This window comes from Fundulus heteroclitus, chromosome 22, assembly GCF_011125445.2.
Source record: "Fundulus heteroclitus isolate FHET01 chromosome 22, MU-UCD_Fhet_4.1, whole genome shotgun sequence".
Classification (NCBI taxonomy): domain Eukaryota; kingdom Metazoa; phylum Chordata; class Actinopteri; order Cyprinodontiformes; family Fundulidae; genus Fundulus; species Fundulus heteroclitus.
In genome coordinates, this window is record NC_046382.1 from 19,596,601 (window position 1) to 19,613,681 (window position 17,081).

The window sequence follows — 17,081 nt, forward strand, 5'->3', positions numbered from 1 at the left end:
ACTTCCTGACACAAAATAAAAAAATAAAAAAAAACTGAACTCTACTAGCTATAATTTTTTTATGGTAACATAAAAAATAGATTTTCTCCAAAACAGCTCCAAGTTAAAAGTTGTGTCTGTCAGTCTTACTTAAAATCTACAAAAACAGTGAAATCCTGTCAGGTTATGGGCTCTGTGGTATCTACGCATGAAACACAACTAAAAGGGATTACAGATGATCTCACATGCAGGTTTTTTTTTACAAAACAAATGATAGATCACCAATTTCTTTCTCTCTCTTGTTTGGATACCTGAAAATATATTTGTACACCACGTTACAAAATATTCAGGTTATTCCACAAGATAAATTCAAACATAAAGAACAGTGGTGCCCAATTTTGTATTGGGGGGAAGCTCTGGTTTACTGCTAAAGTACCTTGCAAAAGTAATCACCCCTATTTGAAGATATTATATCACTGCCTCAGCTATTCTATCCAGCCTTGTGATGATCAGGAGGTACAGATAAAGCATTGATGTTGGAGAGTAACCTGGGAATATACACTCTCACATGTTTGATTAAACAAACAATGCGTACTGGCAGCAGCTGAGACAGCTCCTGCTTTGTTTCATTTATTTATTTAATTTATTTCCGAGCCTTGCAACCACCTCTGTGCCCACAGAGTGGCCTTGTTCAAACAACTGACTTTTTGAACCCTGGACAGCAACACGATGAGCTTCATTTTTTTATTTTATTTTTTTACCCATATGTTGTCAAAGGCAGCCCAGTAACAGCCACTGCCCATTAAAAGTAGGTGCACCTGTTAAAGTGTTTCCCATAGATGATCAAAGTTGGCAGGAATGAAAGCAGCATTAAGATAGCTTGGACTCAATAATCAGAGAGGGCTCATTAATTTTATCTGTAACTCCTCTATATGTTATTTATAAATTTGTTTTTTCATGTTCAAAGGCACAGAGAGGGATTCAACCTTCCCACTGGCTCAACATGCCCCCTCCCTCAGCATGATTTATGGTCTTCTAATTTGAGATGCTATGATTTTTCTTGACCCTCTTTCTTTTTTCCCTCCAATTTTCCTTTAACTTATTACACATTCATTAATTACAGAAGCACTTTCTATGCTGCAATTAACAGGTAGGCTGCCAGATAACCTTTGCAAGCTCAGATTACCACAGTGTGTAGATGTTAGTGATGTTACGTTATGTGCCGAGGCTTCGAGGCGTGTGTCGAGTAATGGAGGGGGCGTTTCCGTGAAGCGCGTATCGAGGCTTGCTTCATTTAGGGGAGGAGCCGAAAACGATGACGTCTGAAGCCTCGCTGGCCGGCTGTACCACGTGACTGCTCCGGGAAGTGGTTCAGATGTTGGCGCGGCTTCGACAGCTTTTAGAAACCCCACAGGCTCCATTCAAAATGTGGGTTGTTGTAGGCGAGTTGCGGTCAGTTGAGAGAGTGGATAGAGTTTTGATAGTTTGGATAGCAGAGTTTGGATAGTGGTTATTTAGTTTGCGACAGTTAGTTTGGTGTTTGGAGAGTTTAGGAGAGAGATAGATAGATAGGAGATCAGTGCTCTCAACTATCACGCATTGACCATCACTGACTTCACACGGTCACACGCAAACATGGCATTTTTCACGCATAAAAATCCCAACGCCCATCTGGGCAGCGGACAATAAAACTCCGCCTTCTGCTGAGATGTTTCAGCTTCTTTCACAGCTTGTGGCCATCAGTAATTCCTGCTGCAGTTCATGTTAACAGAGCAGCAGGAAGAGCGATCAGAGTTATGAATAATTTTAGTCTTAACCAGCGGTTGAAAGTAAGCCGGTAATAGGCCGTGGGCCAGAATCTGTAGGACGCTTCCTTAAGAAGTTTCGTATGAACTGTCAGGGGGCAACTTTCTTCCACCAGGATAAGTTGCTACACATAGCAGTGATCTCAAAACACCAATGTTCCCACGTTTTCGCTTGCACATTAATAAGTTATAGCCGATAAAAAATCTAAACTGTGGCGCTCCGGTCCAAGAGGTCACGTGATTCGATTTTTGCTGCTCAGCCAATCAGATCGCTGTATTGTCAGCTGTGCGCGTTCATCAGTTCATCATGGCTGCGCTCGTAAGATGTTTGTATGCATTTGTTTCCAGATGAAGAAAGCCCAATAATAGCATTTTCTGGCGCCAGCTGGCAGAGATCTTGATGGCAAGAAAAAAATAAATAGCCCAGACCATCTGTCCATCCATCCATCCATCCATCCATTTTCTAACAGGCTTATCCCCGCTGGGTTTGCGAGGTGCTGGTGCCGAGCTCCAGCTGTCAATGGGTGAGACGCGTTGTATAAACTCGTTGTGCCAAACGAGTTATCCCCTTCGGAATTTGTAGAATTTTGTATTGTATTTTTGAAATCAATAAAAGTTTTAACCTCCAGCTTTGTGAAGTCTAAATATTTTAAACATCACATTCTAGTAAAATGAAATTTATTTTTTTTAAACTCCTAATACGTTGTTCTATTTTTAAAAGAGACATATCTCGTTTTCTTAATACGGTTAATATCTCGATAAGGTTCTTGGTTGAATTAAAATCTTATTAAATCTGATAATTTTGGCTGTGCCTTTATTCAGTGTTCATTTGATCACACGTGAAATCCGCTTTATATAATCTATTCATGCGGGTTTAGCTACCAAAAAAGAAAAAAAGAGAACCAGCAGACAGCTGTGATGGACTTAGGAAGGTGGATTTTGGTTTCAGCAGACAGACATTCGACAATCTAATAACATAAAGCTAATATTTTCGTGACACATCTGGAAATGACCGTTTTCTTTCTCATAACGTATTATACTGGATGGATGGATGAACGATAATGTAACGACACCATTGCTATATTTCGTTAAGAAAAGTAAAACATCCTCATTTCCACGCCTAATAGGTTGGAAATGAGGCGGAGTTGACTAGATTCATTCTTCCAGCTGAATGCGCTCTTGGCGCAGGGAATACAAATTCTGGCGGGGATAAGTCGTTTGGCACAACGACACCTGTGCTATCCTAGCGCAGCAGGTCTTGGTGATATCACAGTAAATTGGGCAAAAGTCTGGACTATTTCTGCCCTGCGATGGACTGGTGACCTGTCCAGTTTATACAACGCCTCTCGCCCATTGACAGCTGGAGATAGGGACCGGCACCTCGCGAACGCAGGGATAAGCGTGTTAGAAAATGAATGGATGGATGGATGAATGGATGGATGGATGGATGAATGGATGGATGGTCTGGGCTATTTATTTTTTTCTTGCCATCAAGATCTCTGCCAGGTGGCGCCACAAAATGCTATTATTGGGCTTTCTTCGTCTGGAAACAGACACAACAGAAACAACCATCTTACGGGCGCAGCCATGATGACGTGGTAAACTCGCTCAGCTGACAATACAGCGATCGGATTGGCTGAGCAGCAAAAATCGAATCACGTGACCTCTTGGACCGGAGCGCCACAGTTTAGATTTTTTATCGGCTATAACTTCTTAATGTGCAAGTGAAAACGTGGGAACATTGGTGTTTTGAGATCACTGCTATGTGTAGCAACTTATCCCGGTGCAAGAAAGTTGCCCCCTGACAGTTCATACGAAAAGTCACCGTACAGATTCTGGCCCACGGCCTATAAGGTCCTGTACTACGTACGCAGGAGGGGAGGGGGCGGGGGAAGAGAGCTGCTGCCAGATATTGCCTTCATTCAGAACCAGTGATGGCTGCACTCTGGATCATAAAACAGTTCTGCTCACCAGATGCAGTTTAAAACGCTACGTCTGGTTATAAGTTGTTTTTATTAATTCTGCATTTTTTAACTACATGCACCGTATTTCTGTGCCTCAGCGCTTCGATGCGCTTCTGCCGTGCGCTTTTTTCAGGTGCGCAAAATTACGTTACTTGTAATTTGGGTGCGCGCTTTCATTTTAAAGAACTTGTAACATCAGGAGGCTGATCTCAGACCGGTCAGCTCCTATGATCACTGTATAGGAGCCCTTTACAGTTTTTATTTATGCATTTCCACCCTGTTTATCCCTCGCACGCAGCGCATCATCGGGTAAAATCCTCCCACCTCACCGCCCAGAGCGCACTGAGGAGAGCAATAGAGATTTGTCTGGTCGACTGAGATGAGAAACCTGTTGCTGTGAAAGGTGATATAGGTTATAAACTGTTACTGTCTAGAATTGCATTGAGCTGAAAAGAGAGGAGACATCAGCAGCTGGATCGTGCGTAAAGACGCAGCGGGAACCTCTGTGTGCTTCAGTGTTGCTGCTGAGGGTAAACTGTGGGACCGTAGAGTACTGGGCTAATCATTGGTCACAGTACCCCAATCTGTACATACTTGCACTTATTTATTTATGCACCCCGGCATCATCTGTGCCATGTGAGCTTGTCTTTTCAAAGGTTGGAGAAGTAGTATCAAAATTGTTGTTTCTTAATAAAAATGCATGAAATCATCCAAGTTACACAAGCATTAGCCTATTCATTACCCAGTGCCTAGTTCCACAAGCACTTTCATTGTCCTCTGCCTGATTAAGCCCATGCCATTTTTCTAGAGTCACAGAAAAACATTATTACACAACATGCCATATCATGTCACTACTATTTTGGGAATAATTACACACAGAGAATACATTCAAACAATATTTTATTGTACACATGTGTTTACAAAATTTATGTAGACAAATGATTTCGTCCTACACCTTCTGTGAAGTCATTCCCAAGAGCCATAATAGACAAAAATGATATGCATCACACGTGTTAAGATACAGTTGGCTGTGATTATACAACTTGCCAGTAGGTGGTGCTGTGTGCACATGAACCGTCAAGAAATGAACCTTTTCTCGAACCAGTTGGCTGAGTGGTTCAATGCCTCATGAGGCTTCATCTCGCCATCACTAGTAGATGTGAAGGAGTGACATTGGGAACAGCACTCAACACCAATTAAAAAAAAAGACAATGACGTTTTATTGGAATAATATTCAGGATTGTGGATATAAATCTGATATGTTTTGGAGTGTGCTCATGCATAGATATTCAGGTTATGATATTGAAATGGTCCGTGGAAACCTCTTCATATCTTCATTTTACTTTTTATTTAGATTGTGCAAATTAACAATCTTGTCATTTCAAGCCAGTTCAATTCAGCCTGTTCGCATAATACTAATTGACATTAGTTAAAGGGGACATGACAACAAATTTCATTTTTCTGAGGTATTGGGTGTATAATATGGTCTGTTGTGCACTGATCAGGCTGTGTGAATGTTAAAACTGAATACCAATGAATCTGCTCAGGGGCGGTCAGCTTTGTCTCTTTGCTCAAAAACGGTCAGATCAGAAAACGGGTTATCTTTCTACATAGGTCTTTCGACATAAATCATACTCTCCACTCATAACACACCATCAACCAAACAGCGTTCCTCCCTCCCCACCTCTACCCAAGCTGATGCACTGGCTGGAAGTTGTGCTAGCATGTCTGCCTGCTCCACTCGAGAGGAGGAAGGTGGAGGAGCTTCCACATGGCAGCCCCAGATCAGCCGGTCTGAGACAGTCACCGCAGAAGCCATGGAGCGCAAATATCCCATATTCAGCCTCAAACTAACTTCCCAGCGTTTACCAAAAAGGAGAGCTGATATGTCCAAGGGTGGTCTAAAATGCATGAAAGTTCCAGTTACTCCCAAAAGACAAGAGAAAGACAGGAGAGGGGCTGAAGTTCATTTATGGGGATTTTACTGAACATGGTTTCCTGTGGTGGAATTCCCGTCTTGGTTTTTGAACAAATGGCTTTAAAAAAAAACAAAAAAAACTTCTGTACCAACATTGAAGGTAGCGACCATTGTCATGACCCCTAAGTGTATTTCATTTCTAAAAGCTGTCAAATGTAAATAGGTGTGTTTGTAACTGAAAAATCCAGTTGACTGACTGAAGATGAACCACTGTCAGAACCATGATTTTCCTGTCACTGCCTGGGACAGCGAGCTCTCCTCCACAGGGGAAGAACTAAATCCCAGCTGTATATTCCTGTGTTGCGGCAGGGAGGTCTACTGTGTTGAATCACGCAGCCAGGTTAAAGCCTTTGGTCAGCTTGGCCTTGCCTGTCCGACATCCTGCAACACAAACACTTTAACCAGCCATAAAACCATAATACTGATTTGTTACGGAGTGTTGCGCCAGTAAGGGAGCCGTGGATGGAGGGGGAAAGTGGTGTGGGGTGGCCGTTTTTCCCAAATATGGTTGTTGCCATTCAGAGTGAAGTCATCTTGATAGAATAGCATATCATTACTGCAACCAACCCTTTTACAGCAGAGGGACATTTGACCTGACAAAACCATAAGCTTAAGGTAAATTTAAAAAAAAAAAAATTGGGAAAATTTACATATGCAGCAATATCAAGTACATTAATACTTTAATGTCATAGCACCTTTAATATTTAGCCAAAATTCAATACAAAGAAATCTACTACATTCCAATACAATTCAATCATACTTTTATTCAGATTCAGAACTGATTATAATGCAATCAAATCTAGTTGATTGTAATATTTAAAAAAGCAGAGAGACAAAGATAAATTATCTGGTGAGCCGAATTGGGTAGTTACGTTTGTCTATTCCTTGTGTGTGATTTATTTTTATTTATTTATCTATTTATTTATGGTCAGTCAATGCACCCCATATTAGCACTAGAAGGTGTGCAAACAACAACACTTTTCAGTGTGGACGTTTTTACAGAGAGAAAAAACACTCAAATGTCTATTTTCAAGATGACTGAGCTCTCTAAAAAATTAGTTAGAGAAAGCACCAAAAAGCACTCAGAAACTTGCAGTAAGGAAATCATGTTTTCTACTGTCATATTAATCTAGGCAACATTTTAACTCACACAGAGGGAGGGATGTCAGCAGATAGCAGGGAGGCTGAGTATATTTCAACAACATTCCTCTGTTTTATTATTTTGAGCTTTATGCGTCAGATGTTATGAAACATGCTGGATTTGGAAATGTTGGTGGTCTATCAGAAATCTTACAGATAAGCTAAGTGTTTACCATCTCTCAAGGGATACCCAAAATCACTGATGTTTAAATGTATTCTAACTGCTAATTTAAGATGCTGACGTCAGTTTAAAAAGTCAATCATGCGGTCATGTTTCATTTTTGTTTTGAATAGTAGTAAAATCCTGTGTAACTGCAAAAAGGTGTAGTAGACTCCCACAAAAACTGTGATAATGTATCTTCTAAGTTTTATCTAATAGAGCACAGAAAATAAATGATTCAACAATTTAACATATCTTGACAGTAAATCAAGAGTTTTTTACTATTTGAGATATATATATAAGGTCTCTATCCTGTGAGCAGATTGGTCAAAAGGTTTAATACCTAAGGAAGCCCAGCAGATTGCATCAAGTCTTGACAAGCAGAATTAACTCCTCCTCAAAGAACGTAGAGCCACAGTGGACAACCAATCTGCAATGTTGTTAGCTTTGCAGCAATCCCTCATACTGAGCAGGCGTGAAGCGACAGTGGAGAGGAAAACTCCCCTTTAACAGGAAAGAAAAACCTCCAGCAGAACCAGGCTCAGTGTGAACCATGACCGACTGGGGGTTTAAGAAGACAGAGCAAAGACACAAAAGAACACAGAAGCACATGTTGAGCTAGGAATCTTTTCGATGTTAGAGGGTAATGACAGATGATCTTCCCCGTGGATGGTGTCGCAGCTGAACAGAATACCAGGCCAGATGTACCTGCTATGAAAAAAGACATTGAGAACATAAAGTTAAAATACCAACAAATAATCCAAAGTTGGAGAACAGTAGGAGAACTCAGCAGAGTGAGAGAGATAGATATTGATGTCCTCCAGTAGCCTAAGCCTATGACAGCATAACTACAGAGATAACTCAGGATAACCTAAGCCGGTCTAACTATAAGCTTTGTCAAAAAGGAAAATTCCAAGCCTAGTCTTAAGAGTAGACGGGATGTCTGCCTCATGGACCAAATCTGGGAGGTGGTTCCCAAAAAAAGTGGGAGTTGGAGCCTGATAATTAAAGGATCTGCCTCCCATTCTACTTTTAGAGACTCTAGAACCACCAGTAGACCTGCAGTCTGAGAGCGAAGTGCTCTGTTAGGAACATACAGGGTAATCAAATCTTTGATATATGATGTAGCTTGATTATTAAGGGCTTTATAAGTGGAAAGGAGCATTTTAAATGCTCCTTTCCACTTTCCACAAACGGAACAATTACTGACACAAGTCCATTATTTGAGACCATTAGAATATCTTTAGTGACTTAAATCTCTTAAGTTAGATTTAAATATACGGCTATCTGATATTAATCTAAAGTATTTTACTGCATTTGATGTCCAGGGAGGCAGATAGATATAACTCTGTAATTTTGTAATAAATATGTTGTGACCAGAATAATATTTTTAACTTATCCAACAAGCAGAAATTCTGAGCTTTACAAAATCAGAGATCAAGAATCAGCAACAAGTCTTCTGATCAGCGTGTCTCTTCTAAAATTGATCCATACAAGTAAGCCCAGCAGATTTTAATGAGGCACCAAATGTAAAGCAGATCCTCATCCTGAGTTAGCATTCACAATACAAGCAGGTCTAAATTATATCTGGTTATACATAATCCAGCTCAATTATTAATTTACTTCAATTAGATTCAAATAGAATTCAGTCAGGGCTGTCAGATTCTATCCATTTAAAATATATTAGCAATTTTTTGTATTGCATTACTTATAGTGAAATAACTTTGGAATGGATACTATAACCAGAGAAGTACTATATAACAACACAATTTATATTAGCTACTAATGCTTGAAAAACGTTTAAGAGAACAAGTTTAAAGCAATCATTAATCAACTGATTTTACCAGTGTCGCAGACTCATCACTCATCACCGGACGTCTATGACTAGGACTGCATCATACGAGAAAACAACTCAATGCAGCTATTACTTGTAATATATCCAAATGTTTCTTACCCCTCTTTTTAAATTGCACTTCTAACTCTCTCTAGCATTAAGCATATTGGGAACTTTGATCTGTATTAGATCAGGGAATCTAAATGCTACAGACTCAAATATCAATGGCATGCACAGTATGAACTCAAGACAAATTTGTGAAAGAATTATTGTATTTCAAATAGTCTTTGTGATGATAATATTGCACACACCGGTATTGCTAGAACGATATATTTATATTTTGAGCAGCTGAATCTATGGCTAATGGTCCTTAGTTCAGGGAAATGTGACATGAAAACTGTTTTTGCACATTTTGGTGCTGAAATCAAGACGTTCTCTTTGAGAATGCAAACCTTGGAACTTTGGAAATATGGCAGATATTTTCACATGCAGTCAAGATTTGTATGAACATTTGTTTATTTTATGTATTTGTGCAGATGAGGATTTGGTTAGCCATGCAGCTTTGATGCATAGCATACTCATAAGCGCTGCCTTAAAATAAAATTCAAAAATGAGCATACGGCTCTTATGAACTCAGTTGCTGTTGGTCCACTTACAAAGTCATGAATATTGCATAAGTGAGCATTTCAAATGGACTCGTCTCATAAACATGGTAAACATATTTGAAGGGACCATAAATTCATTCAGCAGCCCATCGTCATTATGCAACTCTAGCAGCTCATAGCTGATTGTATCGCACAAATAAAGGCTTGCTCATTGTAAAACTTTCCCCGCACCGTAGCTTCGTTTATTTGACTCTTAAGCTTTATTAAAGTTACTCTCAGGGCTCTTAACCATGTGGTGACTGTACAATGGAGCTCCCGTGAACCCTGTCATCTATGTATATGAGCTTTCAGATAAGCAGTGGTTATGTCACCGAAAGCTTGCATTAAAGCCAATGTCCTAAATGATTATGTGGTCCAACACTTCAACACTTCACCATTCCTTCACTAAACACCTCCTCTGCAGCTGTCCATCAATTTTTCAGGACCAGCAGCATAAAATCCTGATGAATGCCATTCTTAAAGCAATATAAAGACATACATACTGACATGAGTGCTTCGATTTAGTACAGGCAGTTATGATATTGAAATATTACACTTGATATAAAGATGAATGAAGAAGGGAGTAGCGTTGAAAACAATGACCATTTAACAATTTCTGGGAAATGTCTAAACTACAATGGGAAAGCAAGAGTAAAACTGATACTTGTTGTATTAGTGTAAATTCACATGTAAACGTCACCTTATTGGTCAGATGTGTATCAGTTTTACATTATTTTTACATTGCTATTGAGCATAATTTATCTCCGCATTACCAAGCAGATGTAGTGTTCTATTTAGAAATAAAAGTCAAAATATGTGTACAGTATTTTAGAACCAATCAAAATAATGTGTATGTTTAAGATATGAAGATAATACAATATTTTAGAGTTTACTAAAGAAGACATTCTTTCATTCTTTCTAGATGTTTTTCTTTTGTTTCCTAAATGCTGAATAGTTTTTCAACTGTTTCAAAGGCTTTTTTGTACCTGAAAGTATTTAGAGCAATATATATATATATATATATATATATATATATATATATATATATATATATATATATATATATATATATATATATATATATATATTATTTTTTTATGTATAAACAAGGTACAAAGATTTGTGACATGAACTGGTATTGTGTTCATCTCATAGTGGAAACTTTAGCATACACACTAACTTATTGGAATTTGTTTCTGAAGGCTGCTTGGTATTTTTCTAAAGAGATCTTTTTTCCATTTCTTAGTTGAAATGCTGTGGAAAAAATAATTTGTAAGCTACAGATTTTGTATTGTTTTCCCTTTTCTTTTACATTGACATGTTTCAAATTCTGAGAAACATCTACATTGGAAAAAAAACATAAGCACAATACGAGTTTTCCAATTTTGATTTCACTTATTGATGGGGGGAAAAAATATCAACGTAACCTGACAGATTGTGAAAAAGTGAAATCGAAGCTATTTGTCAACATTATTGGGGGGAAAATATATACGGAAATTCAAGAACAAATACGAGACAAAGTCATAGACATCTATCTATAGTTTGGAAATGGTTACAAAGCCATTGCTGAAGCTTTAGGCTAGGGTGACCATATTTTCATTTGGGAAAGCCAGGACACCTCGTAGGGGGGGGGGGGGGGGGTTATACAGCGAACGCGGCCAAGGGGGGGGGGGGGGGGGGGGTTGAGAGGCAAGCGCGGCCGACAAGCGCGAGGGAGGACTCTATCTTCTGATTAATAACAGGGCTGCCCACACTGACGCGGCTCAGGGATTACGTCACACGCAGCGTGACGTACCAATGAAGGTAATAGCTGGAAAAAAACAGGACATTTCCTCACTTTATAAAAAAAACCCGGGACGCCCGGGACAGGACGTGAAATACGGACATGTCCCGGGAAATACGGACGTTTGGTCACCCTACTTTAGGCCCTCCAGTGAAAATCAACAAGAGTCTTTATTCTCAAATGGAAAAACATGGAACAGTTGTGAACCTGCCCAGGAGTGGCTGGTCTCCAAGAGGGCATCAGTGACTTATCCAAGAGGTCAGAAAAGAAGCCCAAACAACATCTAAAGCACCACAGGCCTCACATGCCTCAGTTAACGCCAGTGTTTGAAATTCAACAATAAAAAAAGAGCCTGGGCAAAAATGGTTTCTATGAAGGAGTTTGAAGCAGAAAGTCACAGCTATTTAAAAAGACCACAAAAGATTTGCCAAACATTTGAGGATCCCAGGAGTTATGGGGGAAATATTCTTTAGACTGATGCGACAAACAAAAAATCTTTTTAGAAGGTGTGCATGCGTTTACATTAGGTATAAAGGCTATACAGCATTTCAGAACTGACAGTCAAACATGGTGGTCTGTGACAGCTTTGCTGCTTGAGGAACCTGAAATACTTGATATAGTTGATATAACTTGAATTATGTCCTTTACAAAAAAAAAAAAAAACAGATGAGAAAATCCAGCCATCAGTTCATGACCTTTAGCTCAAGCACACCTAGGCTATGCAGCAGCCCTACGACAAGCAAAAAATAAGGTTTTGGAGTGGCCTAGTCAAAGTTGAGATTCAAAGTCACCTGAGAAGCCTTGCTATGACCTTAAACAATAATCCTCTAGTGTGGCTGAATTCAAACATTTTTGTAAAGAAGATTGGACTAAAATTAAAGGTCATAGTCAGCTGCCAAGGGTGGCACAAGCAATTATAAGGTCCAGGACAAAATGACCGTACTTTTTCACTTAGGAACAAATTCATTTGGATTGCCTTTTTCCCTCTGTTTTTGAAATCCTCTTTTGAAAACTCTGTTTGTATTTACTTGCATTATAATTGTCTAATATTAACGGGTGTTTAATGTGAAACACTTGTGTGTACCAGAAAAGCAAAAACAGAAGAAGGGGGCATGTCAGTTCTTAAAGCGTGGCCCACTTACCAAGAATTTTAAATATTACAACACAGTTTGACATCCAGAGGTGGCTTGTCAATTGGGGGAGGGGGGGGCACTAGGGTACGGCCCATATCAAAACTCCAGGAAAAAAAAGTGTAGACACAGTAATCATAAATTACAAGATAAAAAGTAGTTATCACATCTGTGTCTGACTTTAGATCTTTCAGCATTCCCATTCCATTTTGGGTTTACTTGCATTTGTTTTTTGCATAGGCCTCCTAATATTAATGTTTCAATGCCATCAGTAACTGGACAAATTAGTGTCTATGTACACCCTAACACTTCCACATGATTTCATGTTGGCTTGTATTTGGTTACTTAAACATTTTCCTTGGGGCGCAGGTCTCTGCACACGTGACCAGTCAGCGCCATTTGTGTCATTCTTCCTCCTGTCTGATTCTTGATAGCTCTCAATCAAACTCACATCCCTGGCAGCTCGGATGCCCAGGAGCAAATGTTGTTTAAAGGCATGGATGCAAACTGAAGAGTCACACAACAACTTGCCAGAGGAAAAAAAAAGCAGATAAAGGATTTTGGATCAACAAACCAAACTTAAAAAACCAGCAGCTGCAAATGGGTGAGCAAATAGCATCCATATGCAGAGTGGTAGCTCGTCCATATTTAAATGCAGCATTATGTCTGCATTTGGAAGAACAGCAGCCAATATTTATGTAAATTATAGCCAAGGCATATTGTTTGGTATTGTCCCGCATTATGTGTTACACAGATTTTGTTGAAAGAAACCACGCTTGTGGTAATTTTTTGTGGTATTTTATTTAGATATAATCCAATATAAAGGATGCAGATCTTTCTTTATTGGCCATGTTGGGTAAGGTGCAATAAGAAACATCTGCCTTGCTGCCCCCTATTATTAAAGGCAAATTACCAGGATATGATTGCACACTGCTTTTTTGAAAAAAAGAAATCAAAAGTGCAAAAGAGCTGTTCAGTATGGAGTAAATGGCACTGCTTTGTTCATTCCTTTCACAGTCTTTATTTTCAGTGCCTTTTTAATGCTTGATACAAGTGAAATCAGCATTGAGTGACTTATCAACAAAAAAAAAAACGGATAAGCTTTTTCAATTTCTGCACCAGTGTAAACGTAATATGGCTCAATACTCAGTTTTGGCACAGTTGAGTTCTATTTTAAACCCTCTCTTGTCATTTGGGAAAATCGGTGTAGAAAATCTGTGGATGAACATATCTTTGGGGAAAAATCATTACCCAAACAACTCTAAGAAGAAAAAAAAAGCCTTTATAACTGAACTACAAATAAGAGTATTTCTCCTAATTATGTTGCACCGCTTTGGCAGCAGAATCAATTTTACTCATTAAGCTAAAGGTTATGCTAGGATAAGCAGAGAGTTCCCAGAATGTATCATAATCAGTCGTGTTTAAATGTTGCATCAAAGTTAGCAGGTAATGTTGTTGTTTTTTCCTTATTTTATACACACACACACACACACACACACACACACACACACACACACACACGCGCGCATATATAGAGGTATATGTGTATTGCTTGTTAATTTTGAGGAGAATCACTGATTCAAACATTCAACATCAAGTGAATCAAATACCCTGGAAAGCTGAAATCCTCTTCTTACTGAGGATGAGACTGCTTATGTCATAACTTGGGGAACTAAAAAAGCTTACAAGATATATTTTAGGATTTAAAATGACAGTTCTATGCCAATAGATGCAGAAAGGGAAATTTTAATTCAGTTTATGAAAATTAGGTTCTTTTGTAATTTATGTTAGGCCACAATATGCTGAATCTATCAGAAGATTGTATCTTTCATGTTCATCCTAATAGACATTGGGCTTCAACTGATTAGGATACATTCCGTTATATACACCTTTCCTAACTTCAAAGCCTAATTTATTGAAGGATAAATCAGCTCACTGATTTTTTTTCTTTTTTTTTTTGTTTCTTGCAGAGAACCTTTGGACCCATATTTCTTGGGGATGTTTCATCCCACTGGGAGATGCATGATGAGAGAGGAAAAGAAGCAAGAAGATTCATTGGCTGCATCAAGGAATTTCAGGTCAACTTGAAGGAGATTGACCTGGTGGGTGAAGCAGTGAGGGGGAGGAACATCAAGAACTGTGACCCGCCTGTCTGCCAACACCTTCCCTGTCGCAATGGAGGAACATGTGTCAGGTACTGTACCAGGTCACCTTTTAGCCCAAACGGATTATTTAAGGTGCTGAGATGTACCACCCAGCAGGAATTTGAAACGGTGTCACTGAAAAATACAGCAACATTTCTACATGATAAGACATGCTGCAGAAAAAAATTAGTCCAGAAATGAGGACATACTGTGACTGATTACACCTCATTTACAAGATTTACCAGCACCATACAGAGTGGTTAGAAATGATGTTCCTACATGACCCAATACTCCCCCCCCCCAAATGTTATTTTCCCTCACTCTTTAATTGGTGTGGTTCAGGACAGGCAGAGGTAGTTTACCCTTTGTAGAAACCAACACAGAAATTGTTTTTCCATCTTTTAAAAACGGGATTGGTTGTGATTGTAAAATATGTGCTTTCCACACACATTAACTTACCCAGCCAGGGACTTCAATGAAAGTGTGGCAATGCACCCTATTTCATTATTTTTTTTATACAAACAGGTCCATTTGTCAAGCTTTTCTTCTCTGCATTAGACTAATTTGACTGTGGCCTGACTCACATTGACTCTGAGGAATAAAATATTCAATTTGATGTCTGTATCAATATTGAAAAGTATTTTGAATTAGGTTTGATTAGCATTAAAAGCTGTAGCTGACATTTTTGTACATAGATTATATAATAATTTATGATGAATACAAGAGTCTTGTTATTTGTCTACTAAACATTATATGTTTTATAATATGTGCCCTGAGGCTTGCATTTACAAAAATCAAATTTTTATGTAAATATTACTAAATTCTAGCAAGGCCGCAATGGTGGAGTTTTCTTAGGTCAATTTATGTAATGTTTTGCTGCACAAACAAGCATGAATGGTTCCAGCTACATATGTTGTCTCTAGGCTCAGTGGGATACTTGCAGCTCCGTGATGGACTTCCGCTTTGCCTGATTTTGAACAAAGCTAACTTTTCCACAGCAGACCAAAAGGTTGCCTTCAAGTTTTCATTGGCATTATTTCCATGAACAGAACTTTGCTAAAGTAGCCCTAGCCTTTAGACTTTTGCCGCCTCTAACAGGTTTTCTTTTTTGACTTTTTCCTATCAACATTGACCAGCATCCCTGTCCCTGGTGAAGAAAGGAATCCCCTCAGTATGATGTTTTCCCCATCATGTTTAATGTTAGGATTGGTGTATTTAGGGTGATGTGCGGCGTTAAATGTTTACCACACAAAGTGTTTTGCCTGCTGGTCAAAAAGTGGAATTTTGTATTCTTTGTTTTGTGCATTAGACTGATTCCTTCTTTGCGATGCGATTTTCCTGTTTTATTTTAATTGACTGAAAACATTTGAAAAACTCTTAAACTGATGATAGATTTTTTTTATGTATGTCATTAAAAATCTGTCTTATATTTAAGCAAGCACTGTGGCACATTGTGCTGCATTAATAGTCAATACTCCTTTAGCTGTTTCACAAATTACTATGTTACAAGCACAAGACTTAGTGTATTTTGGGGGTTTGTAACCAACCTACACAAAGTAGTGCTCAAGTATGCCCACACCATGACATTGCAACCGCCATGCCTCACCGTGTCAGTAGCTATGTTTACATGCACGAAATGTATTTGGATTAAATAACAAAAAATAATCAGATTGTACCGTTTATATGGGCACACAATCAATTAATTATATGCACCTGGCTTTATTCAGAATAAAACCTTTCTGACATGCCAAGTTATCAAATTTCCCTAAAAAAAACACGGAAGAAGTATTTCCGTTTTTGCTGAGTAACAAAAAATAGCAAACAAAGAAGTAGTATACGTTTGTTTTCTATCCGACAAGGCTGGATTTGCACCAGGTGCTAATTATGGCTGAAATGTTGCTGAATAAATAATAATTTGGAGCTCTTTTAATGTTTCAAATAGAAAAGGTTGGATTGGGTGCATAGCCAGTTTCGCTCCCTGACATATTTCCCCGTCAAAGCACAAATACGTGACGTTAATGTGGGACACACATGCACACTCAGGTCAGCTTGCCTCACTCAGAAAACTTGATCCTGACAGGCGTTTACATGCATGTGGATCGAATTGTCAATTGGCATAAACCATTTGGATTACAATTTCATTCCGATTGAGGTTAATCTGATCACAATATTCCAATCGACGTGTTTACATGACGTATTCTTGTTCCGATGGGCCCTTTATTCCGATTGCTTTTGTCCATTTAAAAGTAGCTACTGATAGTGTGTTCAGGGTTATGTGGTGTAATGATAATGGTTTACACAAATACTGGTTTGCATGAAGGCCAGAAAGTTAAAGATTGATCTTATCTGACCAAATAACCTTCGGCCACACATTTTCAGTGTCCTCTACAGGGCTTCTGTCCGTCCGTCTTCTTCCGCTGAGGTCGGGTCGCGGGAGTAGCAGCTTCAGTAGGGAGGCCCAGACGTCCCTCTCCCCAGCCACTTGGGCCAGCTCCTCAGGAGGAATCCCAAGGCGTTCCC

At 39.0% G+C, this 17,081-nt stretch overlaps 1 protein-coding gene across 3 annotated transcripts in view; it reads left to right on the plus strand.

The window, feature by feature from the left end:
- Nucleotides 1-17,081, plus strand: part of eys (eyes shut homolog) — a 268,769-nt gene that overhangs the window by 217,200 nt on the left and 34,488 nt on the right. For all 3 annotated transcript variants that reach the window (XM_036126396.1, XM_036126397.1, XM_036126398.1), the window contains one exon: nt 14,388-14,611. In XM_036126396.1, coding sequence (XP_035982289.1) covers nt 14,388-14,611 — 224 coding nt within the window. The remainder of the gene's footprint in view (nt 1-14,387; nt 14,612-17,081) is intronic.